This window comes from Struthio camelus, chromosome 2 (assembly GCF_040807025.1).
Source record: "Struthio camelus isolate bStrCam1 chromosome 2, bStrCam1.hap1, whole genome shotgun sequence".
In the NCBI taxonomy this organism is placed as follows: domain Eukaryota; kingdom Metazoa; phylum Chordata; class Aves; order Struthioniformes; family Struthionidae; genus Struthio; species Struthio camelus.
Genome location: NC_090943.1, coordinates 41,444,760 through 41,458,177, shown reverse-complemented (window position 1 = coordinate 41,458,177; position 13,418 = coordinate 41,444,760). Strand labels below are relative to the sequence as shown.

General features: G+C 37.0%; 1 protein-coding gene across 16 annotated transcripts in view; it reads left to right on the top strand.

Annotated features, from left to right (window-relative positions):
* The window catches only part of TBC1D5 (TBC1 domain family member 5), a 328,685-nt gene that overhangs the window by 260,054 nt on the left and 55,213 nt on the right, over window positions 1–13,418 (top strand). For all 16 annotated transcript variants that reach the window (XM_068935353.1, XM_068935344.1, XM_068935349.1 and 13 more), the window contains 2 exons: window positions 6,014–6,099; window positions 10,848–11,119. In XM_068935353.1, the coding sequence (XP_068791454.1) occupies window positions 6,014–6,099; window positions 10,848–11,119 (358 nt within the window). The remainder of the gene's footprint in view (window positions 1–6,013; window positions 6,100–10,847; window positions 11,120–13,418) is intronic.

The window sequence follows — 13,418 nt, the reverse complement described above, 5'->3', positions numbered from 1 at the left end:
AAAACGTAAACAGGAAGTATTATTCCCAGTTTGAGGATTATGGTGTTTCTTTGCCAAAGCCAGCGTTAGTGTACAGATCTCCTGACTCCCGTGATTAAAGGAAGTTCTATATTATTCTGTGCCTGATACTTCTCATGTTGTTGTGCTACTCTCATAGGTAGGACTGATAGATGCAGACTATCAACCTATGTATTAAATACTATTTAACTATTGGCATTGAATCACTTTGAAATCGGTGGAAGCATAATACGTCCTCTAATGTCTCACAATTTGATTTCTTTTCAGTAGATATTTCACGGAGTGGTTTGTAGGTGGATGAAATACCTCTCGTGCCACAGTCAGGGCATGTGATTTAGCGGAACAAATAACTAGGAAGGAGAAAAACTAGAAGGTGAAAGGAGAGCTTTGTTTGGGGAGTGGCATTTGCTTTGGGTGCTACACAGTTTGGGTGGGTTGTTTATTTTGCATACAAAATATTTTGAAATGTTTATGTAATGTTAAGCCCTTGCTTATACTGTGTAAGTCGAGTTGTAGAGTGGAGACAGCTTCTTGGATACCTGACAAAAGACTAAAGAGAAGAAAGGTTAAATTATCTGTGCAAGCTATTGGGTAGTTATTAATGTGCACTTCATATTAATTATTAGTGCATAATAGAAAAAAACTGCTGCAGAACTGAAAGTTTATTTCTCACCCTCATTTGAGCTGTTATATTTCAGTTCTCTTCCCAATGGAAATTTTGCCCTATTCGCATCATCTTTTTTGAGGAAAAGTATATGTGGCGAAGAAGGTAAACCTTTGCAGATCTCCTAATCATTAGTGAATGTAGGATGATGTTTCTCCAACTTTACTTAGAGGCAAATGGAAGGAAAAGATGGCACTGTAATATAAAAATATCTTAGGCTTTAGGAGAATTATGATAAATCTAATGTTGCTTTGTCAGCTCAGAAGGGGATATTATAGTAAGCTGTCTCCTTAGAAAAATTTGTTTAAATAAAATGAACAATGCTTCAACCTTATCATTTTCTTTTTTGGTGTGTAATTCAGTCTGTTCTTTGTTCTAGGCTTAAAATGTCATTATTTTAGAAAAAAAGATATATATTTGGCAGCATTTATTTAATACTAAAAAAGCCTAGTTTAAAAAACCCCGTTCAGCGGTAGTGAGATCATTATTTTAGTGAGAGTATTGCTGTGTGTGTGTCTAGTTCGCTGGTTTGTTTGTTTGTTCTCTGTCGCAAGTAGGTTATCTAGTTTCAGATACAATCTATTAAGTGGAGTATTTTTCACTAGTTGAGGTTTTCCCCCACCTGTCTGCCCTAAAACACCTGCAACATATGTTTGTGTAACCCTGCAATGCTTTGTGTTTTGGGCCTTGAGAAATTCCCCCAGAGCTTTTTGCTTATAAACAGCTGAGCAATTCATTTCTCTAATGACGAGTGTTTTTCCCTTGGCATTGAGGCAATAGCGTGTTCACTAAAGTAAGTCATTTTTCATAAGAGATACTGAAAGTCTTGTTTCGCTGTTGTCTCTTATTCTGAGCCTTCAGATTTTGTGCAAGATTTTATTTGATTTTTTTTCTGTTAATATACAAAAAACAGAGGGAAAAGAAAATACATGGATAAAGAATTAAAAACAGTGTTGTACAGATTCTTCCGCTAGCACCTGCATGTAAACTTTTACAAACAGTGCGTATTCCAGTAGTTAAACATGACGTCGCGGCAGTAACCTGGTTTTCCTGATGTGCTGTAGAACAATCTTTCTGTGACTTGCACGACACAAGCTTGCTTTGCTATATCATATCCACTCTGTAGGTAATTATGTGCAAGTTACCTTTGGAAGCCAGGCAGGGGAAGGGTGTACTTTCTTTCTTTCTTTTTCTTTTTTTTTTTAATGACCACTTTCTCTTTTCCTTTTTTTTTATTTTTAATGACCTAATTCAGGGTTGGTAAAATTATTTAGTTTTTTCCCCGCTCCGACATCGTACATCAGTGAAATCTGAAAGCGTGGGCAACGTGGCCGGCGTATGAGATTTTCTGTGGTCATCAGGAGCCCGAGCAGCCCGGTGTTTCGCTCCGTCTAAAGTTGTGCTAGAGGGTTGGATGGCAGGGAGCACGGTCCTTAGCCCCTGGGGACGTTCAGAGCTTTTCAGCAGTTTATGGGAGTTTAGGATCTGCCGCGCGTGGAGTGAGATTCGGCTCCCTGCTCCAGCCCCTCGGCCGGTTAAAGAGCAGGTCCGGGGGTAACTGAACTCGAAACCCCTTCCCCTGGAGGAGAGTGAAGTAAAAGGAAAAGTGCCTGGGAACTTCCTTCCCGGCCTGGGAGTTGGAGCGAGGAAACGTGGTTGTGATTGAGAACAGAAGAGCGATGACCGGGGTTAAGACTTCTGCAGACAGGCGCATGGATTTTTTTGAACAGTACAGTGTACCTATAAATGAGGTGACTTAACAGGCTTCTCTCTTTTAAAATGAGGAAGGGAGGGATCTTTTATGCCAGGAGGGGCTGAGAATCAGGAATACCTAAGAGATACCTGAAGCATTTTATGCTACCCCTTGCATTTGGGCTGCAGGTAGTATACTTTTCAGAGACAAAAGTGCAAAATCCCACCGGTTTCTACGTGTGCTTCTATAGCTGTGTTTAATATGTTGTCATTTTAAAAGTATTAATTTGGAGTTTTCAATCAGTTGAAACTAAGCTCACTCTAGGTAAAAATGTAAAAGAAGCAGCATAACTGTAAAACCAGCAGGTTGTTACTACAAAATGGGTGTGAGGAAGAGGGATTTATAGTATTGGCACAGGCAGCTTTTCTCTCCGATTTCAGCATTCTGGTTTAGAAGAGAAAAACGTAAATGTGTTCCTCTGTTTAATGCCCTTGCACAATTTATTAGGGGCAGACAGCAAACTACTAATTTGAAGGGTTGATTTCACCATCATTTCAACAACATTTTCCTTTCAAGAAAAAAGATTTTTATCTGAGGTACTAGTCAAAATACTTAAATAAATTGAACAAAATAGAGAAAACTTTACTAGCCGAAGTAATTAAAACCATAAATAGGATCATTCTAAATTGCACTATGTAGAAAAAATATGGTCACTGTGAATATTTTAGTCAACACAGCTATGTTTTGCTATAAATCAGATTTGTTTAATCTTCTGTCCTAATGCATAAAACATCTACTGCAGGGGATAGCTGAAACTGGATGCTTAGGGAGAGGAATTATTTTAAAGTTGATAGGGAAGAGACATTGCAACTGTATAGGTTTTCCTTTACGCTTCTTATATATAAGTTACTGAAAGGATTAAAAATGGTATAAAGGACAAAGGAGATGTTATCCTAATAATGTAAACATAATCTTAATAAACCGTATTTTTTGCTATCTGAAGTGCAGCTTTCAGGAGTAATTAATATTTGTTGCTACTTCACCGATACTTGCCTGCTAACATATATATCCTTTTTTTTTTAACAAAATTTTCTGAAAGGATATCTTTGTGGTGTTGAAAAATGATTTCCAGTAATAACCCTTGGTATTTACTGTCTTGCATTTCTAATGTTGTTTTTTCAACATTATTTTTTCTGAGGGCTTTTTTTCCACTCCTTGTAATAGTACTTTAAACGGCTTCTTTCTTTGATACCTTTAAACCTCATAGGAATTTAAATAGGCCCCTGTGAAAGTAATGCTTGAGCCTCATTCATATGTTCAGGTTAGATCATTATTCCTATTAATGGCTTTAAGTGCTTAGATAGTAGATCAGCCTTTTGTGTCTTGAATTGCTTGTCATTTCTGCATAAATATGTTTCAAGAAACTGTTCCACATGATTTTTTCCTCCTTTTATTTTTTTCAGAAGCCAAGTGTAATCATATTGTTGGTTTGCTGGTTGGTGGAAAAGAAATTCCATTGTTTTTGCTAAGATTAAAATATATACCGAGTTCCTGGAAATGATTTGTAAAGCTGGACAAGCAACTGTTAAAGTGAATTTTTCAAAAGGCTGCTCTGTGAATCAGAAGTGCAGCTGTTTTAACCTTCTCTTGTTCTTGTTGAAAAGGTCATCAAGTCACATAAGGAAGAAAGTTATTTAATTCACGAGAGAAAAGTTATGCTATTTGGTTACTTAAATTGCTAGTAGCCGTACAACCATCGGTTATCCTCATCGCGTCAGTTTGGATTTGATTATCATAGAAATGCATTGAATTGCCAAACTAGAGCAATAGTAGCTAAAGCTGATTCATTGTTATTGCTGTCAGTTGATGAGGACTGACTCACAAGCCATATGAATGGGTAGAGTTATGCAAATATTGTTCTTACAACAAGAGAAGAAAAATGTACAGCGGCCGTTACAATGTGGGTGGTAGAATAGATGAGAATTTTTTAATACTTGTCTAATAGCTTTTAGTTGTTTCATTTTTTCATCAACATTACAAAGAAGGTATCTTTGAAATATGTTTAATGTGTTTCCAGAGAAAGGAAATGAGACATTTCATACAAGATTAAGTCTGACAACATGAAAAGATCTGGAAATTCCCAGCCTTAAGTTTGACCCCAGAGACCATCCTTAACCTCTGATTTCCGCCACCTCTTCAAATCTTCCTCTCTCTTTTTGTGCATATGCAATATTTTGATTATTAAAATGCAAATCCGACCTCCTCCTCTAAAAATCAGAATGTTTATCAAGGGAGGAGGGTTTACAGCAGTTCTCAAAAATCAGAAGATAAATTGTGGATACTTCAGTCCATATTGAAATTAGGAAGGAAAAGATAGCACATGTGAAAGTGAAAAAGAGCTGAAGAATGACTCCCTCAGAAAAAGAATATACTTTCACCTGTGAACAACTGTTTCAGAAAGGTTAGTGCATAGTTCATTAAAACTGTATTTACTACGAACAGGACTTGAAGAAGGCAGATCAGGATGCAAGGCCTATAAATGGATAAATCTTTAAGCAAATACTTGAAAAGTATTTAGAAATGCTTTATACCATACCTCTGATTGTTACGCAGAAAAACTGAGTGGTATTTATCATTTTCTTTTTTCTTATACTAGAAATGGATTATTTTAAACCATTTCTCTTCATAAATATACATATATATGTGCGTGTGTGTGTGTGTGTGTGTGTATATGCGTCTCTGTAGCTATTATTTTGGTTGAATCCATATGCAATTTTTTTTTTTACTTTAAAAATATCTACCTAAACATTTCTATTTTCAATTAATGTCCTTCACGATTCATTAGTTTAATCAAATATCTTTATACATATACTGTGGTCCACACTTAAATCAATGTTTGATGGAATATTAGATCCAAAAACGATGATTTCAGTACTACTGAAGGCAGTGGGCTCCAGTGAAATAGTTACTTTGTGGCAGAGGTGGAGACTAATAAATAGCTTCTGGTTTCAGTATTAATTATATACATTATATTACCAGAGAACTGTTCCTTATTCAGGGCCTCTGGTTTGAACAGGGTGAAATTTAGAGAGGAAAAAAGGTTCTGAGTGCCATCTAGTGGCCACGTTTAGGCCGTCTGACTAAAAGTAATTCTTTGCTTAACCAAGGCTTAAAGCGCTAGTGCTGCATTCATTTCAAACTGTAAGCTAAGCTCATAAGTTATCCTTATTTTTATCGTTTCCTTTGAAAACTTCTCATTTTAGTTTAATGATGATAAAATTCTGTATCTGAGTTAAAGGAAGGACAAAACTAGATCTGGATCTGAACTTTCCGAAGAATTGGAAATCTAATTAAACACATTTTCACTGCAGCCATCCGTCCTATCTCGTTGTGGAAGAACACTAGCCACTTTCTATAACCGTGGAGTAGACTTAATGTTAACACTTCTCATTATTTTAAGACTTCACTTTTAGGAACCATGGTCCTGGGAAAAGAGAAATTATTCTTTAGATTTTTGATCTTCGTTAATAAAAATGCTTCTACTCTCTGCTTTAAATTGCCTCAGAAAGTTCCAGCAAGGGATGTGTGTGTATATTTATTTATTTATTTAAATTGTAACACTTTTTTTTTTTTTTTAGAAAAATCCAAGACCAGTGACTCACCAATTCCAACAGAATTTAGATTATTACAAAGCACGTGGTGCAGACTTGATGAATAAAACCCGGTAAGCTATTTCTGAATATGTTTTCACTGCACTAAGACCTTACATAAACAAAATGTTGAATAAATTTCTTTTATCCCAAATAAGAATTATATAAGCAGTATTAGAAGCACAAATGTTTATTGTGTGAAATTTGTTTTGAATCTTTACATTGCCTGTTATTACATGAAGAATGAAGGCTTTGCAGGTAGTGCTATATTCAGCTCACTGGCATTTTTCTTTTAAGGCTTAGGTTGTCTGTACGCAATGATGTGTATGCTAAAAGCAGGGGATAAAACGGAGCCAGTGTGGGTTCTGTAGCTGAACTACTTCTGATGCTGCCTCTGGTAGCAATCTGCAGTGTCAATTCACCAGAAGCTGTGTAAGTTAAATGAAATCAATATAAATTCAGTTTCCACTAATTTTTACTAAACCTTTTTGCAGCATTTGTCCCTTCTTTTAGAAGTGGTTTGCATCAATGCTGCTTAAATTCCATGTCAAGTTAATTTGAGCTGTTGGTAGCCGGTTTGAAGGTGCCTGTAGGATGAGTGGGTGGCCTCGACATCCGTGCCCACTGCTGGTGGCTGTTGCCTCTTGGCTGTGGGACAAGGCAACGTAGCAGCGCCTTGCTTTGGTCGGTGCAGTCACAGTCCAACAAATGGAGCCTAGGATTGCCTGGCGCCCCCAAGCATGCCGTGTGCACGCTGATTTGCAGGAACTCACTGACTTTAAGACACTTGTGCCTCTGTCAAATGCAGTTCAAATCAGTTTAAAATTAGTTAAAAACTAAAACCGAGTCAATTAAAAAGCCTTTACAAATGGAATAAGGGACAGAAATTGATGTTAAATAGAGTGACTGCAAAAGCCTCTTTTTTTTTAGGAAAATCAGGCTTTGAAGTTGGGAGGGTTGTGGCAAAAATTACTATATTTCATTGCATTTGTTTAATGTTGTTTTTAAAAATTTTAAGAAAAACTGTTGTCAAAAGCTGTCAAAAAATGAAGAATAATTTATTTGAAAATGCTAAAAGAGACAGTGCAAGGATTTTAAAAACAAAAAACCACACGAAGCCCAAACAAGAATGGCGCGTGTTGGAAACATAAGTTCTGAGGGAACAATTGGCCACTAAATCTAGGTAGGCAGGTAAGTTCATTTGCACGCATGTATGCAGGATACACACTAGGGAGAAGGGGAAGTTGTTTAGAGTAATTCAGATTGGGGAATAACTGGGAAAAATTCATTTCAACCCAGGAACATTTAGAGTAGGTCAGATGTGAATCTGTTTAAGATTGTATGAAACAGAGAACTGGAAAATATAACATTAGGAAATGCTTTTGCAGTGAACAGAGAGATGGATTAGATAACAATGTAGTAATCCTCTTCAGTTCACCGATTCAATAATGCACTGAAATATCTTCATAAACCTCTTAATATATACTGCTTATTTTGTCACTTATATAAAAGTTTTTAATCTGTCATATTCATAAATTGGTCTCTCATTGACTTCTTACTGACGAGAAAATGCCTTTGAATAAGGCTTACTTAAAACAAAACATTTCCATCTTAGCAGAAAACTGCAGAGATTGACTCATCTTCCTACAGCAAGTTTAAAAATATGCCATTCATAGTCAAGGTCAATGATGCTTATTGTGATGAAACAAAATTGTTTGCTTCATAAATGGAATTCACGTCCCCTTGATGTTCATGTTTTTAAACGGATGCCTTACTTTTAAATGCATCTGCTGATAACTCTACAACATAATCAATCAGCATTTTCTTGTAATTGTTGTGCATGTCTGGTACATTTAGATGGCTAAAACGTAGACATTGATCCATGTTTAATGGATCATTAACTCTAATCATCCTTTGCATTAATATATCAGACATTTAAATGATAAGAAATAGATCCATTGTTCTTATTTTCCTGAACTTCAGTTTAGTTTTACTTTTTCCAGAGATCTAGCACCTTGCTATTGTTCATTTTCTGAAGCTGCAGTTTATAATAAATCGCAGAGTAAATTCTACTTAAGGATGCTTTTATTAAAGACCATCTTTTCTTGACAAGAAATTTAGATAGCTCGTTATCAGTCAGCTCATAGTAGAGCCAAATCACATATAAGTTTTTGAAGCTGGAATAACTATCCTTTCTAGATCTCAAATAATTTTAAAACAGTATTGCATATTACTGTGTAAAGCCTTTTTAAAACGTGTATTTTGGACATACAGCCTAGAAAAGGTTTTTTGGTGTTTATTGTTCTGTAAAGTGAAGCATCTCAGAAAGTCTCTTTTCAACCATCTGAAAATACAAATAAATTAGCATCTTCTGGGTCTATGTATGTGTCAAAGCAACAAATAGGACAGTGTAGAAGGCGAAGTAATACTTTTTGTTAGGCAAGCATATAATGAAAAGAAAACTGGTGGGCATACATATCCGAATTCCGACCAAGGGCTTCCATACCTTAAAGCTTCCATGAACTCCAAATTTTATTCTATTCTGCATGAAAGGTATGCCCCCCTGTAACTTTATCTCATATATCTGTAGGCCATTGTGTTTCCAGTGATGCTGTTAACTCAAAGCATCCAGTGTCTTTGTGGCTTGGATAGCCTGTCAGAGAAAAAGATTTGCTTTCAGTAAATACCGTGTTTTATGCACAGTCAAGCTTCTTTTTATTGACAGTCAAAGACTCCAGACTTGGAGGCAACACAAACTCAGGACGCAATGTGTAACCCATTATCTTCCTTCTAAAGTGATGTTTCAGGTGATGTTGGAGGTGCATTTAACACCTCATCCTAGCTGATTAGTTTTAGAGGATTGAGGGGGAAAAAAAAATGCCAGATATAGTATACTCACATTCAGATTTTGAATTGTAGCACAGTTATTTACTGGTGCAGTCCTCGAAAACATTGATGCGAATAGGTTCAGTTGCAGACTGTTGCTATCTGCTTAGGCAGTATTTGACATTTCCTCTTTCACCTTAAAAGCTATAAACTATGTTTTCTATCTGGGATGGAGAAGGCATTAAACTAAAGGCCCTGTGCTGACTCTTTTAATGCCACATATATGTAATGGAGTAGAAAAAATTCCCTTCTTTTCCTTAAGTGTCTCTGCAGTACCTTGGGGAACTGATTAATAACTGAGTTTGCTAGGTAGTAGCAGAGTGAAATTTTATAAGAATAAACATTATAGCATATCCTGTTCTATGAAATCATTAGGACTATTGAATTTGCTTCTGGGGCCATTTGGGACTCCTGCAAGGGTGTTTTGTAGTTCTGAAGATATTCCTTCTGTAGTTACTTTGTCAGTCATTCTGGGGTGACTACAGAAAGACATTTTATAATACCAGTGACAGTCAATAAAATGGGGAGACGGGAAAATGTTCTACAATGAATATTCAGCAGTCATTCCTTTCCAGCTCCCCTAAGTTGGGAAGCAGCAATAGGAAGGGGGAAGACTAGCAGGAGACAAGCCTTAATGCCGTTTGCGTCTCAGTCTCTGCACTGCTATTCCTTCTGAAAAATGCTACATGCTCTGTTTCTTCATCACCGATATGGGCAAGAAGGGCCCCCAATGGCTTAGGGCTGTGTCTCAGGAGTGTGCAGGCTCACATACTTTCTTGTAGTTCTCTCATTTTAACATTACCTGTTCTGGGTCTAAACAACTTAGCTGTTGTTATTTTCTGAGTGTACCTTGGGGTGGGTGGAGGGGTGTTTATACTGTATATTCAAAAAAAAATATGCTCTGGAGATAAACAGGGAAATGATATGAAAAGCAAAACCAAAATTATTTCTTCGGGTGCATGCACAAGTTGCAAGTCATCCATATTAATTCATTAGTAATGTATATTTGAATGAACTTTCACAAAACAGAGGAAACTTTTTTTTTCCTCAGTACAGTGATCATCTTGTTCTTCATTAAATGTATTTCATGAAATTTTTTAAACACAGCTATGTATATCTCTGAAGAATAGATCATTAAAATAAAACCTCAAGTGTGGAATGGTCTCTGTGATTTTGATATGTTTCTGTGAAAGGTATTTCAATCGTTAACTATATAAAACAGGAATATATTGCGTGAACGAATAGAAATGACTTTTCTGATCGCTGTATTATGTGAACACCCCTACTGGGAACTAGAAACTGCTTTACCTCTTTATTTTAAACAGATTAAATGGCGCGGCAGTTTCTTCATTCTTAATGTTGCATATAACTGAAGTGAATTAAATAGCCACTGTAGTTAAAAATAAAGAGAAACTGTGATAAGGATCATGATCCAAAGTATGGATTCTATCCTGAAGCAGTTCTTCAGCCAAAATCGCTTCTGAAGTCACGGTCCCTGCTGTAAGTGCTTAGCCTGAAATGGCTAGGCTGGGCAAAAGGTAGAGTAGGAGCAAAGGACATCCCGTTTTACCAGCCTCAAAATCTGAATGAAATGAAAGAATTGTTTGCATTGGAGTTATGTTTGTATTTACCTTTAAGGGAATGTAACGGAGGTAAATAATGAAGCAGTTTTTTAATAAGTACTAAAAGTCAGAGCTTTCAAATGTTTTTGGCTGTTTAAAGCCTGGATTGTTTTTTATCGCAGCTCCATTATTAGTGCTTGCTTTGTTTGTGTGTAGTCCGCGTTTTCCAGGAAGAAAGGGCCAAAAATATGTCTACTAGTTTGTAATGCTCTTATCTTCAGCTTTTTTCCCTGTTTTTGGAAAAGAGTGCGTGTATTGCTAAATCTGTTGTCAAGGATGTGATAATTGCCCTTTTGCTTTTTGTTTTTTTGCAGTGCCAGTGCTAAGGCTGCCCCACTGAACATTAACAAGGTCTCCAATAGCTTACTCAACTTTGGCCGAAAGCTCATTGCTCCAGCCATGGCGTCAGGTAGCGCTGTGGGCCCTCCCGGCATTGGGGGCGGCGGCAGCTTCCCTCCCGCTGCGATGCCCGTCAGAGGCACAGTGGAAGCCCCCCAGTATCACCACCACCACCACCACCACCACCACCAGGCACAGCAGCAGAGGATGATGAAGTCCGAAAGCATGCCGGTCCAGCTGGGCAAAGGTAAAGGCCTAAGGCAGTTGCACAACAGCAGAAAGCTTTGTTATATACCTTAAGGACTGAAGAAAGTCCTTTTTTTTTTTTTTTTTAAATAGAACGATACATATTTGGAGGACTAAGAAAAAAAACTTTTTGGTAAATAGTAGGTATATAGAACAGCACGTTTGCAATGTAATGCAGAATTAGATGCTACTGTCAAGAGTGGACAAACACTGCAGAAAGTTTTGAGCCTTTGAGGATGTTAACAAGAGATTATGTCAGACATACCAGCAAACAACATAACTACCATAAACGTTAGCTGTCTCTCTATACATTAGTTTTTCAGTCTTTTAAATACAATGCTTTTTTAACTGTAAGACTAGTTTCATATAGTTTTTTTACAGGTTATTGGCACAAATCCCATACATAACAATATTAGCTAAGTACAAGTGAAGAAAGTTGGGTCACTTGCAAAGTCGTTTTTGATAAACAAAATCTTATTCCGTTTAGAATAGTAGGGACTTATTTGAGAAGTTATTTGAACAATAGCATTTGCCTTTTAATAATTTGTGATGGTCTTCTGCCCTTTCTCTGTTTAATAAATGCCACTTTTTCTGAAGGCTTTTCTTTGCATTTCTTGAGGACAGTTTATTCAAACAACAAAGTCACAAGCTCAGCTTCAGTACTTGTTTCTATACTCTGCTAGGCTCAAGGTGTATTTCTGTTTTTCATCCTAAGACAGCCTGTGGTGGTGTGTTCTCTACTAGAAGTATGTAGAGTGATACTGCATCAGTTTGAGGGCTGATGCTGGTTCACTTGAGCCACTGCATAGTATTGCATCTTTGTTATTACTATTGTTATTGACCACATTTGAAAGTATAAGAGAAGGGAAATAATACTTTACACCTCTGTAGCTCTGGTGTTCTTTTTCTTTCCCATGGCACCCGTATGGTCCGGACTCAGTCCTGTCACGATGCATTGCATGCCCAGCAGAAACCAAGTGAGCAGAAATCAGAAGTACAATTATAGCAGTGTTTCTTTTCCAGCAGAGATATGCAGGCACTTTTGTGAGAGTCGCTATAGTTGCTTGACAAATTCCAGATAGTAGCTTCTCTCTGATTCCTAGAACAAGCTCAGAAATTGCTCCCAGCCAGGCACCAACGCTGGGCAAACATGAAACTGAAAAGCAGGATTTTTTACTTTTTGAGTGGAAGGGTAGTCCTCAGGTGGTGGTTTTCTTTTCCTTCCTTCAGGTGAAAAGATGGTAAAATTTGAAACAACTTCTATAGTTGTGTAATAGTGTAATTTAATCTTGATCGAGCTGGCCAAGGATGACCTTGTTTAAACTTGAATTGTGCAACATGTTAGCTAGCGTATATAAAAACAGACCTTATTTCTGTTATTACCATACTCTCTGTACATGAATTGAAATAAAAATTTGTAGTTATGCTGCAGTCATTGTCATGCACAAGCTGTGCACATATTTCTGTATCAACAGGTATACTGAGATTTGGTAAAGTTATCAAAAAATAGGCAAATTAATGACGCAGTAAGAGTAAAACCTGCTGTAACATTTCAGTACCTGCAGCTTCCTCTCACCCTATGCTGTCTATCCATATTTGGAGCAACACTTGCAGAAGTAATTTAAAGGCAACAAAGTATAAATTTACCCTTTAATCAATTGAGATGAAAATGAGTTTTGTTTTATATATTAGTGGCATGCACGTTGTTCCAGATTATATATACAGTTACCTGTGTATAACCTGCAGTTGGACAGTAATTCTGAGTGATGGTCACTAACTACATTTGGAAGTGCTTCAGTTTAAATTTTTAAAGAGAAGTCCAAATGTCAGTGGAAATATAAAGTCTCTTGGAAGCTATGCAGCGACTTCTCTCTGAAGTTTAAATACAGGAATAGCTTTCAAAAAGAAATTCCTTATTTGCAATGACACTGTGATGGAGGTAGGCTAAAAAGACCCCTTTGAAGCCCAATGCAGATACATTTGTGAGCAACGTCATCTCCGTCAAGACTTAATTTTAAGTCTTTTAAATTCTTTGAGAAAAGAGAGTATCGCCACTTCGAGAAAGTGCTATAGGCTCTTTCCTATAGCTCCCAGGGAATGGAGGCACCTCACCGCAGCCCTGAGTGAAGTGATTTGGGGGACTGGGATTTAGGATATACCTAAATCCTGAGACTCTCTTACTCAGCTCGTTTTGTTTCTGCTGAACTTCTTAAGTGCCTTTCCACTTTGTGTACTGGCTTTTTTTGGAACTCTAGATTTTTCTCTGACTTTTGGGTACCTAAAAGCTACTTTGTGTGGTT